This window comes from Balaenoptera ricei, chromosome 5 (genome assembly GCF_028023285.1).
Source record: "Balaenoptera ricei isolate mBalRic1 chromosome 5, mBalRic1.hap2, whole genome shotgun sequence".
In the NCBI taxonomy this organism is placed as follows: domain Eukaryota; kingdom Metazoa; phylum Chordata; class Mammalia; order Artiodactyla; family Balaenopteridae; genus Balaenoptera; species Balaenoptera ricei.
Window position 1 is genome coordinate 111,471,350 of NC_082643.1, and position 12,585 is coordinate 111,483,934.

Sequence of the window (12,585 nt, forward strand, 5' to 3'; positions counted from 1 at the left end):
TCAAAGCCCCATCACATCCAGACTTTGCTTACTGTTACAGTGCCTCCCCCAAAGGCTGTTGTGCAGACCAAACGGGGTAATTTATGAGCAGTGAAAGCTCTCTGAGAGCAGGGGATTTGTTTTGTTCCTCACCTTGTCCCGGGGCCTGGAGCAGCCGCGACACGGTGTTGAGCCACCAGGAGGCAGTAGTAGTAAAGGGAACGCACGTGGAGCTGTGCCCAGCACGGGACTCTAAATGGTGCTTGCCCTCCACCCCAGGGGAGTGCGGGTGTTGGCGCGGGGGAGCAGAAGTGCTCACCTCTGAGAGGCCAAAGTTCTCGTCTGTGACCTCTGGTCATTTGGTGGAAAGCATTTCCTAATAATCTGCATTTTTTGATCCAAACTATTTGACGGCTTCCCCGCTGTCCAGATTGTTTGTATACCCCAGTACAGTTATTTGGCTTCCAAGAAAAACACAGCACTTCTTGTTCTGTTTTTTCTGGTTTTTGCCTTCAAACCCACGTGTAGCTGAAGCCAGGAATGAAGATCTGACTGCTGGCCATGCTTAAGGTTGCATCAGCGTATTGAGCCAGTCTGGGATGAGAGTCATGCAGCTTTCAGGTTGGACATGGATTGCATGGGGGCAAGGGATAGGCTGTCTGCATCCTGACTCTATCCCGGTGGTAGCCCGTTTAGACACACAGCAGTAGGAGAGGAATATCAGCCCTACTTGGAGTAGATGAATAGAATCAAAGAACATTGGACTCATCCTGTGGAAATGTTATCAGGTGTCTAATACATACCAGGCAGTGGGCTAGATGTAGTTTGATCATTTACTTATTCAACAAATATACATTGAGTGCCCACCATGGACCAGGCACTGGGGTTTGCAAAGATGAATAGGACAGGAAGTTGTCCTCAAGATACCGCCAACCTTGTGTCTCTTGGGTATGTCTGCAAGAAATGATTGCAAGGAACTTGAGCATTAGGTTGGGTTACTCTCTGAAAGTGGGTAGGATGAAAATAACTGCTTTCTTTGAAATCAGTTGAAGTTGTGCTGTAACGGTAGTTTACTGCTATGCAACCAAGAGCTGCACCATGAGATGGAAAATATTTCAAGAATCCACTTTGGGGTTTTTTTTTTTTTTTTTTTTTTTTTTTTGGCTGTGCCTCGCAGCTTGCGGGATCTTAGTTCTCTGACCAGGGATTGAACCCAGGCTACGGCAGTGAAAGTGTCAAGTCCTAACCACTGGACAGCCGGGGAACTCCCCACTAACCATATCCACTTTGGGTTTAAACCAGAATGTCCTTCTCTAGCTATATTTGTGGAATGACTCTACCATAAGATTTCCTTTGTATTTTCTTAAAGCTTTATGAGTTAACCAAGGTAAGAAAAGCTGAAGTAGAAATTGTTTAAAGGGATAACCATTTAGAGTATACAATTGTTGCTTTCTTACTACACCAGAAATACCAGTTTAGGCATTTTGGAGAGCCCAAAATTGTAGAAAATTCTCCAGTCAGTTGAGGTAGGGAAAAAAATTGAGCTAAGTTTCTACAAGAGCAGCCTCTTTGAGACCATTGAGGCACGTGGGGCTGAGGGAAGTTTTGCAGAGTGAGGATGTGATCAGGGACACCGGGAAGATCTGTCTTCTTTCTCTCTGAGGTTCGGTCCCTCCTTGCACATCCTGTATCTTCTGGTTGAGATGAGAAAGTAAACAGAAGTTTTACACCCTCAGTAACTTTGACATGGGTCATTTGACACGTGCACTTTGCTCTTCTGGAACATTGCCTAGAGAGCCTTAATAGCTGGTTTTGGCTGGTGTCTACATACTGTATCATCTCTAGTGTGCTCATTTAGACGCCAGGATGAGCAAGGCAGTGACTGAATTGCCCAGTGTCTCCTTATGGCCTGGGCGGGGGATTGGTGAGGGGAGTGTGGGTGGGCAGCTGTAGGTGTTTATCAGAGGACTTTGGATAGGAGTGGAAAGTCAGCATTTAGGCTGAAAATGCTTTTTGGCCAGGATTTTTCCCAGTTGAATTTTAGTGTTTTTGTAAGTCTCTCTTGGTTCACTTGAATTTTTGAGGGTTGCTTCCTCTCTAGGTTTGGTTCTGCTTGCAATTTAAAAAAAGTAATCATAAGGATAGCGTTATGGCTTATCTGCCACATAACCAGAAATGCCCTGTGACTGTCACAAACACGATGATGATAACTCTGAAAGAGGCTTGCTGGAGAGATGGCGTGACACCACCTCCTTCACTTACTCTGCTCCACCTCTTTAAGGTTAATACCTTGTTCCTTGGGAAGGTGGCTCATTCCAGGTGTGCTCTTCTTACCCAGCTTTCCGAGATCTGTTGCCTGACAGAATTCTTCACCATGTGGTTTTTATTTTCTTTGACATCCCACATATGGAGCTTTGTATTGTTGAGTGGTTTTTTTTTCCTTCATGTTTTCTCAGTGGGATTATAAAGTTTTGAAGCAGAAAGACACTGCCTTCGCTGTCTGTCTTTTTTTTTTTTTTTGACCGCCAGCTGAAGCTTCCGGGGTGTTAGTTCCCCGACCAGGGATCAAACCAGTGTCCCCTGCAGTGGAAGCGCGGAGTCCTAACCACTGAACCACTAGGGAAGTCCCTTGCTGTCTTTCTTTGTCTCTCTTCCCTTCAGCTTTGGCACTGTCTTGTTCCAAATGTACTTGAATTTTCCTCCCCAACCCCTTGAGGAGCAAAAAAGCCCGAGTGATGCTGGAGCTGAATTGCGGGAGAGTGGATTGGGGCCTGGGCAGAAGGGGGAACCTGAGGAATTCTGTCTGGCCTGTTGAAAGGATGACCTAGGTCAGAGGTTAAGAGGAACAAGGTGAAAACCACGTGTGTTATTCCAGAGGGACTGTCAGACAGAGGAGCAAGACGAAAAGGGAAGGTCCCCAAGCCAGCACCTCTGCTTGCCCCGCCTTGCAGACGAGGTGCCCGACCAGTGGTCATCACACCTCCCTTCACCTGTTGCTCCCCAGGGCTGCCTGCCTCAAAGCAGTTCAGTTTCATCACCAGCTGCGTCTGGAATTTCAGATTTATTTTCTTAGTTTTCTGTGTCAGGGTTCCTCACCAAATTCCCCCCACTTCTCCAGGTTTGGTGATTTACTCACAGGACCAGCGTAGAGTCATCATCATGGCTATAACTTATTACAGCAAAAGGATATAGAACAGAATCAGCAAAGGGAAAAGGTGCGTGGGGCAAAGTCTAGAGGAGATCAGGTGCCAGCTTCTCAAGTCCTCTCCCAGTGAAGTCACACAGGACACACTTAATTCCTCTAGCAGCAAGTTGTGACAGCACGCGTGAAATGTTGTCTACTAGGGATGCTCATTAGAGACCCAGAGCCCAGGATTTTTATTGGGGCTGGTCACATAGGCACCCTCTTCCTGGCAAGCACCAAAATTTCAGACTCTCAGAAGGAAAGCAGTTGTGAGTGTAAACCATATTGCGCAGTTTAGATACCGCGAGCAGGAACCCTCTCCAAATGTACGTTTCCAGACACCAGCCAAGAGCCTTTCTAAAGATAACAGTCTCACAGTGTGGTCTTTTCTGCACAGTTTCTAAATTTGCTCTTGCCTTTTTACTTTGAATTTATTGAATTGGAGCTTCAGATTTGTGTCCAGTGATTTGAGGTGTTGGCAAGATGGGCCTTGGTCTGTTGTTACTTAGGGAGAAACCTGGTCTGGACTGATGGGTGTTTAGCTTTCGGGGTGTTATTTTACTTTGACCTGCTGCTGCCTGCAGCCTGTTTTTTTGCTGACAGGGCAAGTTTGCTTCTTTTCTCTGTTTTTATATCAAGATAACTCATTCCGTTACCCCCATTGCCCTGCTGTGGTTGTCAGACCTTCCGGTCCTGGCAGTGTTTCCTTTTCTTGGTTCCAGGCTCTGGGGTGTTGGCGGTGCTTATGCGGCCTACAGGCCCCACAGGCTCAGACTCGCAGCCCTAAGTGCAGTGTTCTCAGGGAGACAGTGTTGTAATTAACTTCCATCTAAAACCTGTCTTATCGTTTTTAGAAGTGTTCCTTGGAAATCTTTCTTTGGGATATGAACATTTTTTCCTTTGCGTTTTGCTCTTCTGTTTCTGTCTCTTTTCCTCTTTGGTTTTCAACTTTGAGTTTTTAGTTGCCTGGTTTCCAGAATCACATCATGATGGTGGTTTAGAACTACTCTTTACTGTCATCTCTGGGCAGGTTTGTTTCCGCTAACCTGCCCCTCTTTTACGTACCACTGGTCCACAGACGTTCTAAAGACAGTGGTTCTGTGGGGTCTCCAGACCCTGAGAGGCATCTCAGTTGTGCTGTTATCTTGCATCACTGATGTTTGTTTTAGGCCATATGTGTCCTATTACTTATGGCTTGAACTGAGTATAACACCTACCTGTAATATGAAATAAAAAATTTATCTACCTTTTCCACAGTTTTTGCCAAAGCTATCGGCAAACTGTGATGAAGTAGGTAGGGCTTGACTTGTCATTGATTGTGGCTAAACTAGGCTGGCTCCATGCGAACTTGGGGCAGCTTCACTAAACGTACCCTCAGGATTTAACCAAGATGGGCAAGGGGACGGGAGGGGACTTTTCCTTTTAAATCGGTTGATGACAACACCTACTTTCATGGGAGTCTTGTCACTAATTAGCCCTTGGGGACATGAGTCTTTTTGCCACCACTGTTAAAGTCTTACCCATTGCTGACTTAAGCACTGCAGTGGAGCTGAGCCACGGGTCAATCTGCACAAGCTGGGCCAGCTCTAAGGAAGAAAGGTGGTTGGGGAGGGAGCGTGTGCTCTGTGAATGGGCTGTTGAACACTTGGGATAGGACTAATGCAACTGAGGAGCTGAGTTTTTAATTTTACTTAGTTTCAGTTAATTTAAGTAGTCCTGTGTGGCTAGTGGCTTCTGTGTTGGACAGCACAGCCTAGGGTAGTGGTTACAGTGTGGCCTTCAGAACCTTGATTCAGATCCCAGCTCTGCGGCCTACCTATTGTGTGACCGTGGGCACATTTCTTAACCTTGTTAGGTTGTTTTGAGAATTGTCATTGTGTTAAGGGTTTAGAGCAGTGCCTGGGAAGAAGTAAGAAGTGTGTGTTTAATTACTGTTGGCTTATTATGTTTACTCGGTATTTTGAGTAGAAGGGTGTTAGAGTTCATGTAGAATATGAAACTTTACTGTTTCTTTGTTTTTGTTTTGAGCCACGCCCACACGGCTTGCAGGATCTTAGTTCCCCAACCAGGGATTGAACCTGCACCCCAGTGGTGAAAGCGCCGAGTCCTAACCACTGGACCACCAGGGAATTCCCATCTACTGTTTTCTTTTTTAACTTTTATGTTTTCTTGCTTTTTTTTTTTTTTTTTTGCTCCAGGTTGCTGCAGCAACTGGCCACACAGTAGTGTTGGTGGACCAAACAGAGGACATCCTGGCAAAATCTAGAAAGGGAATTGAGGAAAGCCTTCGGAAAGTGGCCAAGAAGAAGTTTGCAGAAAACCCCAAGGTAATTTCTTGTCATCAGTGTCCTCAAGACCAGTCCTCTGACCACTTCACATTTGTGAGGGGGTTCTGCCCTTTGCTTGCTTTTTCAATTTGTTTGAATTGAAACTTTAGGCCAGTATAATAGGCCTAACTGTAGGCCAATATAATAACATAATCACTAAATATTCCATGGGAAATATTGAGGTTAAATAAAATTAATTTTACCTGTTTCTTTTCGCTTGTTAAAATGCAACCAGTAGAAATTTTAAATCACCTATCGTCTTGCATTATATTTCTGTTGAACAGCTCTGATAGTTGCTTACTTCTTGATGACTTTGGATGCCTTCAGCTGATTGTGACCATTTTGAATCCTCATGGGCAAATTACATTTTGAAGTAAAATGGCAGCTGATAGGGGCACTGTCTGTTTCTGCCCTAACGGAGGTCTCTTTGCGGAAACGTGGAGGCACAAATGAGGAAAAGACAGGACTGTGAGCTCTTTTAGAGCAGAGACTGTGTCCGGCGTGCTTTTGAACCACCCGTTGCCGGCACATGACGGGCGATCATTATTTGACGAGCGACTGCTGAGTTCAGCTTTCTGACTCCTCGCTCCTGCCCTTACTCAGCTCTCCCCTGCCTCCTACTAGAGGGAGATAGTCAGCACCACCTCTCAGACTCATGGATGGGGCTGAGCTCAGCCTTTGCCCTTTTCTGGAAGACAAATTACAGGCTTCCAAGAAGCCCGTCATGGAACAGTACATGGCTGGCTGGCTCTTCACTCAGAGCAGATAGAACAGGCCAAGCCAGGTGCTGTGAACAAACAGTTTAGTTGCTGGAGCAGAGCTGACTACGAGCTTGAAAGGTTATGACTGACACATGACAGTGTGCTGACCAGCAGTTGGGATTGTTCACAGGCTGATTCTTGCCCTGGTGTCCAGAAGTATATTGAGATGCTGTCTGCCCTAAGAAGAAACGTAGGGAGTTGTATTTCTCAGAATTTCAGGACACATTCAAGTTGTGTCTGGGGTATCCTCGCCCTCCTCTTTCCTCTCGCCTTAGCAGCAAATCACACACCATTTTCCAGTGAGCCCAGTGACTGTTCCCTTCTCACTCCACTGCATTAGGCTGGCGATGAGTTCATGGAGAAGACCCTGAGCAGCATACTGACCAGCATGGACGCAGCGTCCGTGGTCCACAGCACAGACCTGGTGGTGGAGGCCATCGTAGAGAATCTGACCGTGAAGAGCGAGCTCTTCAAGAGGCTGGACAAGTTTGCTGCCGAGTACGTGATCTCTGGGAGATCTGGTTGGGTCTGGGGGCTTCCTCCTGGGCGCCTGGGCTTTTCTCCTGGGAAGGAGTCTTCTGACACTAAGACTTTTTATTGCCCTACAGCTGCTTCCAGAAGAGCTGACACTGCTTCCCTTTTTCTCCATCCCCCACCCCCAGTTTGCTTCCCGAGGCTCGGGCTGCCCTGATCTGATCCTTGTCCCCAGATGAGGGTGGAGTTTCCCATGTGAAATGGAGGGTCCGTCCAGGGACAGGCCTTCATCTCTTGCAGCGTCTTTGTCATGGGCCCTCCCAGGCCAGAGGATGGAGGCACTCGGACATGTCCTTAAATGTCTGCTGAGCAACCTCAGAGCAATTTGGTGTGTCCCCTCTTTTGGGTGGAACCAACAGCATGACGTAACTGAAGGGAATGCTTCTCTGTCTGCACAGTTTTCTAGGACCCTCCTGCTTTGAGCTTTCTGTGGGTTAAATCAAAACACTCTTAGGAGCCATTAAGGAGCACTGAGTTCTTACCCAGCTTCCTGGCAAAGGGTGGGAGAGGGGAGCCAGCCTCATGCGAGTCATGCACAGGGCCGCCGGGCTCAGGACTGTCTGTGCGGTGTCAGCAAGCTGTGCACATGTGCAGCTCTAGTTCTGCGTGTGGCTCTTGGTGATTCTGACACCTGATGCATTCATTCATGCTCTTGTGGTTTGCTTGGCCACGCTTCACCCTTCTTGGTTGGGACTCAAAGTCAAATAAGATTATATGACAACAGTAATTCTTAGGCAGCCACCAGTGAGCACTGGCTAAAGAGAAACACTTGCATACCAGCCTGCTGGATTGTCAGCTCTTAGAGCTCTATGGTCTGGTGGCCGGAGAGGCCCTGCCCTGACAAAGAGAAGAGGCCTGTCTTTCTGTCACCTGTGTGTCACTCTGCTGACCAGCATGCTCATGTGCTTTACAGGGGCATTTAGGGGCTGCAGCACCATCTGACAGAAACAGAAGGTTGTCTTGGTAGGGGTGTTGACTCCCAAGTCAGCGGGGAACCCTCTGAGTCAGTAAAACACCCACTCCCAGAAAAGGGAGTATTGTCAAGCAGGTTGGTCTTTATTGGAATGTTGGTCATTCCCTCGTGACAGTGACGGGTCTGACTACCCTCTTTTGTCAGCGTCGAGTAAGGGAAGGACTGTTAGGGGAAAGTCAGGTGGCCTGGGGCCTGGTGCCAGGCCCCCCCCCCCCCCACTTCCCTCTCTGACCTTGGACAGTCATGAACCCTCTCTGACCCTCAGTTTTTTTTTTTTGTTTTTTTTTTACTTTTGACTGTGTTGGGTCTTCGTTTCTGTGCGAGGGCTTTCTCTAGTTGCGGCAAGCGGGGGCCATTCTTCATCGCGGTGCACGGGCCTCTCACTATCGTGGCCTCTCTTGCGGAGCACAGGCTCCAGACGCGCAGGCTCAGTAATTGTGGCTCACGGGCGTAGTTGCTCCGCGGCATGTGGGATCCTCCCAGACCAGGGCTTGAACCCGTGTCCCCTGCATTAGCAGGCAGACCCCCAACCACTGCGCCACCAGGGAAGCCCGACCCTCAGTTTTATCATCTGTTATTTGAGTTCAGGAGTTAGGGGTAAATAATTTCCAAGACCTTCCCAGTTCTAACTCTAAGACTAGTTGCCCTGTCCGTGAAATGGGGGTAGTGTTACCTATTGCACAGGGTTGTTTAGGAAACTCGTGTAACTCAGCTCACATTTCCGGAGAGCTACTGTATGTCAGGCACTATACTAGCCTCTTTCACCTAAGTTTATATCATAAAACAGATGTGACACGTGACAGGACCTGTAGTAGGCACGCCATAGATGTGACTTTGCTTCTGGCCCCAGCCATCCTCCTCCACACTCTTGTTTTCATTTTAGATCACCGCCTCTATTGAATGTTTGCTGAATTGTTGTTGTTGTGTTTTTTTATTGATAAAACAGCTTGATTGAGATACTTTACTGCTTAGTTTTGCAGTTAGATCCTATAATGGGAGACGAAAATATATTCTAGTGATAAAGTTCCACTTGGAAGCCCTGATAAAACAGTTGCATCCTGGAAGAGAGCACAAATTCCCTAGCTGCAGTATAAGACGTGCAGATGAAAAGCTTCCCTAAGGCCCATGGCCCATCCCAGCTGAGTCCTGGCTCCCCACTTTTGACAAAGCATGGGCTCTCCTCCACCACAGTCCACCATCCCCTCTAGTCTTCATACCTGGGGGTGTTTCCAGTGACCATCATGCTTGTGCTGTTGATTTTCTGTTGGTGCATTTAAGAGGAAAGTTTTTTGGTACATGAATGTCAGAAAGGGAAAAACAAAAGATGGTCCTAGAGAGTCAAGTGTTTCAAGGAAAACGTGAGAGTGTGCTTTTTTGTGGAAGATAACATGTACATACGTCGTGTTTGTGTTGAAGGAAGGCAGTGGGAGACACTGTTAGTAGCCGAGCCAGCCTGGCCGATTAGGAGAGGTGGCAGTGGAGGTCTGTCGGCAGGAGACATCTTTCTCCTTCTGGTAATATGTGTGCTGGGAGTGTCCTGGGTTGGAGACACTCGGCACTGGGCCCTGATGTACAGTCTTCCTTCTGTATCTGTCAGGGTTGGTTCCAGGACCCCCTGTGAATACCAAAATCTGAGGATGCTCGAGTCCCTTACATAAAGTGGTGTAGTATTTGCATGTAACCTGCGCAATCCCCCATATACTTTAAATCATCTCTAGATTACTTATAATGTCTGATACAATGTAAATACCATGTAGACTTCCCTGGTGGTCCAGTGGTTAAGACTTTGCTTTCCAGTACAGGGGGTGCAGGTTCGATCCCTGGTCGGGGAGCCAAGATCCCACATGGCTTGCGGACCAAAAACAACCCCAAAAAACATGAACAACAGAAGCAATATTGTAATAAATTCAGTAAAGACTTTTTAAAAAATGGTCCACATCACTGTAAGTGCTATGTAAATCACACAGCAAGTCCAAGTTTTGCTTTTTGGAACTTTTTGGAATTTTTTTTTGGAATATTTTTGATCCGGGTTGGCAGAACCTGTGGATCCTGAGGGCCGACTGTAACTTCATTGTTTAACGAAACGTGCTCTCCAGCCAGTGTGCCTTTGTTTCCCCTTTTTGCAGATGAGTTGCCCTTCAAATGTCCTATAAAAAGATGCCACACTCATCAAAGATGAGTGTGTAACCCTCGCCTTTGGGATAGCCCTTTCTTAAGGGGGGAGTGGAACCCCTGCTAGCACAGCCTTGGGTTGTGGAGACCCTGCTGCTGTGCTTCAGGGCACGTCAGCCACTCCTTGTTACTGCACAGGGTCTCCTTGCCTTCTGTGATGGGGGATGGTTTATAGTATGTGACGGGATAATTTATATTATTTTCCCCAGGCCAAAAAGCAAGAAACTTTGAAAACTAGAATTTTAAACCTTAAAAAAAGTCTTTTTTTTTTTAAAGGAGAAGCCCCTCTAGCTGGCCTTTAAGTTGGCCAACTGAGAAGTTGTTTGAGAAAGGTCAGTGTTCTTGTGCCGTAAAAGTGAAATGCTGTTTATGTCAGAGAGTGTTCTGCCTATGCTTTCCTCTAAGAGTTTTATAGTGTCCAGTCTTACATTTAGGTCTTTAATCCATTTGGAGTTTATTTTTGTGTGTGGTGTTAGGGTGTGTTCTCATTTCATTGGTTTTTTTTTTTTGCAGTCATTTTTCTGTGCTTTTATTTTATTTTTTTTAATGGACTAGATTGAGAATCTGCTTTATTTTTTGTGTTTTTTTTTTTTTTATACAGCAGGTTCTTATTAGTTATCTATTTTTTTAAATAGCATCTTGCTTTATATTGATTTTCTTTATAATTTTCTTTTTTTTGAATTTTATTTATTTTTATACAGCAGGTTCTTATTAGTTATCTATTTTCTACATATTAGTGTATACATGTCAATCCCAATCTCCCAATTCATCCCACTGCCCCCCTGCCACTCCCGCTTTCCCCCCTTGGTGTCCATATGTTTGTTCTCTACATCTGTGTCTCTATTTCTGCCTTGCACACTGGTTCATCTGTACCATTTTTCTAGATTCCACATATATGTGTTAATATACGATATTTGTTTTTCTCTTTCTGACTTACTTCACTCTGTATGACAGTCTCTAGGTCCATCCACGTCCCTACAGATGACCCCGTTTCATTCCTTTTTATGGCTGAGTAATATTCCATTGTCTGTATGTACCACATCTTCTTTATCCATTCATCTGTCGATGGACATTTAGGTTGCTTCCATGACTTGGCTATTGTAAATAGTGCTGCAGTGAACATTGGGGTGCATGCCTTTTTGAATTGTGGTTTTCTCTGGGTATATATATGCCCAGTAGTGGGATTGCTGGGGTGTGTTCTAATTTCATTCTTTTACACGTAGCTGTCCAGTTTTCCCAGCACCACTTATTAAAGAGACTGTCTTTTCTCCATTGTATATCCTTGCCTCCTTTGTCATAGATTAGTTGACCATAGGTGCGTGGGTTTATCTCTGGGCTTTCTATCTTGTTCCATTGATCTATAAATCACAGCAAGATCTTTTTCAATCCACCTCCTAGAGTAATGAAAATAAAAATGAAAATAAACAAATGGGACCTGATTAAACTTAACAGCTTTTGCACAGCAAAGGAAACCGTAAACAAAACAAAAAGACAACACTTAGAATGGGAAAAAATATTTGCAAATGAAGCAACCGACAAGGGATTAATCTCCATAATATACAGACAGTTCATGCAGCTCAATATCAAAAAAAACCCAACCCAGTCAAAAAATGGGTGGAAGATCTAAGTAGACATTTCTCCAAAGAAGACATACAGATGGTTAAAAAGCACATGAAAAGATGCTCAACATCACTGATTATTAGAGAATTGCAAATGAAAACTACAATGAGGTATCACCTCACATGGGTCAGAATGACCATCATCAAAAAAATCCACAAACAATAAATGCTCAAGAGGGTGTGGGGAAAAGGGAACCCTCCTACATTGTTGGTGGGAATGTACACTGATACAGCCACTATGGAGAACAGTATGGAGGTTCCTTAAAAAACTAAAAATAGAGCTACCATATGATCCAGCAATCCCACTCCTGGGCATATATCCAGAGGAAACCTTAATTCAAAAAGATACATGCACCCCAATGTTCATTGCAGCACTATTCACAATAGCCAGCACATGGAAGCAACCTAAATGCCCATCAACAGAGGAATGGATAAAGATGATGTGGTACATATATACCATGGAATATTACTCAGCCATAAAAAGGATGAGATAATGCCATTTGCAGCAACATGGATGGACCTAGAGATTGTCATACTGAGTGAAGTCAGACAGAGAAAGACAAATATGATATCACTTATATATGGAATCTAAAAAAAGGCTACAAATGAACTTATCTACAAAACAGAAATAGAGTTACAGATGTAAAAAATACACTTATGGTTATGGGGTGGGGGAGTAAGGGGCGAGGAGGAATAAATTGGAAGATTGGGACTGACACATAAACACTGCTATATATAAAGTAGATAACTAATAAGGACCTACTGTATAGCACAGGGAACTCTACTCAGTACTCTGTAATGGCCTATATGGGAAAAGAATCTAAAAAAGAGTGGGTATACATATATGTATGACTGATTTACTTTGCTGTGCACCTGAAGCTAACACAACATTGTAAATCAACTATACCCCAACAAAAATTAAAAAAAAAAAAAAAAAAAGTGAAGTGCTTTCCTGGGCTGAGCACACGAAGGGTCTTCCTTCAGCCTCTGGTAGCCACCATCTAGCACACCAGCTGCTTTCACCTCACTCTTCTCT

At 45.2% G+C, this 12,585-nt stretch overlaps 1 protein-coding gene across 2 annotated transcripts in view; it reads left to right on the plus strand.

Annotated features, from left to right (window-relative positions):
* Positions 1–12,585, plus strand: part of HADH (hydroxyacyl-CoA dehydrogenase) — a 48,556-nt gene that overhangs the window by 18,647 nt on the left and 17,324 nt on the right. For both annotated transcript variants that reach the window (XM_059923400.1, XM_059923399.1), the window contains exons 2-3: positions 5,362–5,490; positions 6,592–6,749. In XM_059923400.1, coding sequence (XP_059779383.1) covers positions 5,362–5,490; positions 6,592–6,749 — 287 coding nt within the window. The remainder of the gene's footprint in view (positions 1–5,361; positions 5,491–6,591; positions 6,750–12,585) is intronic.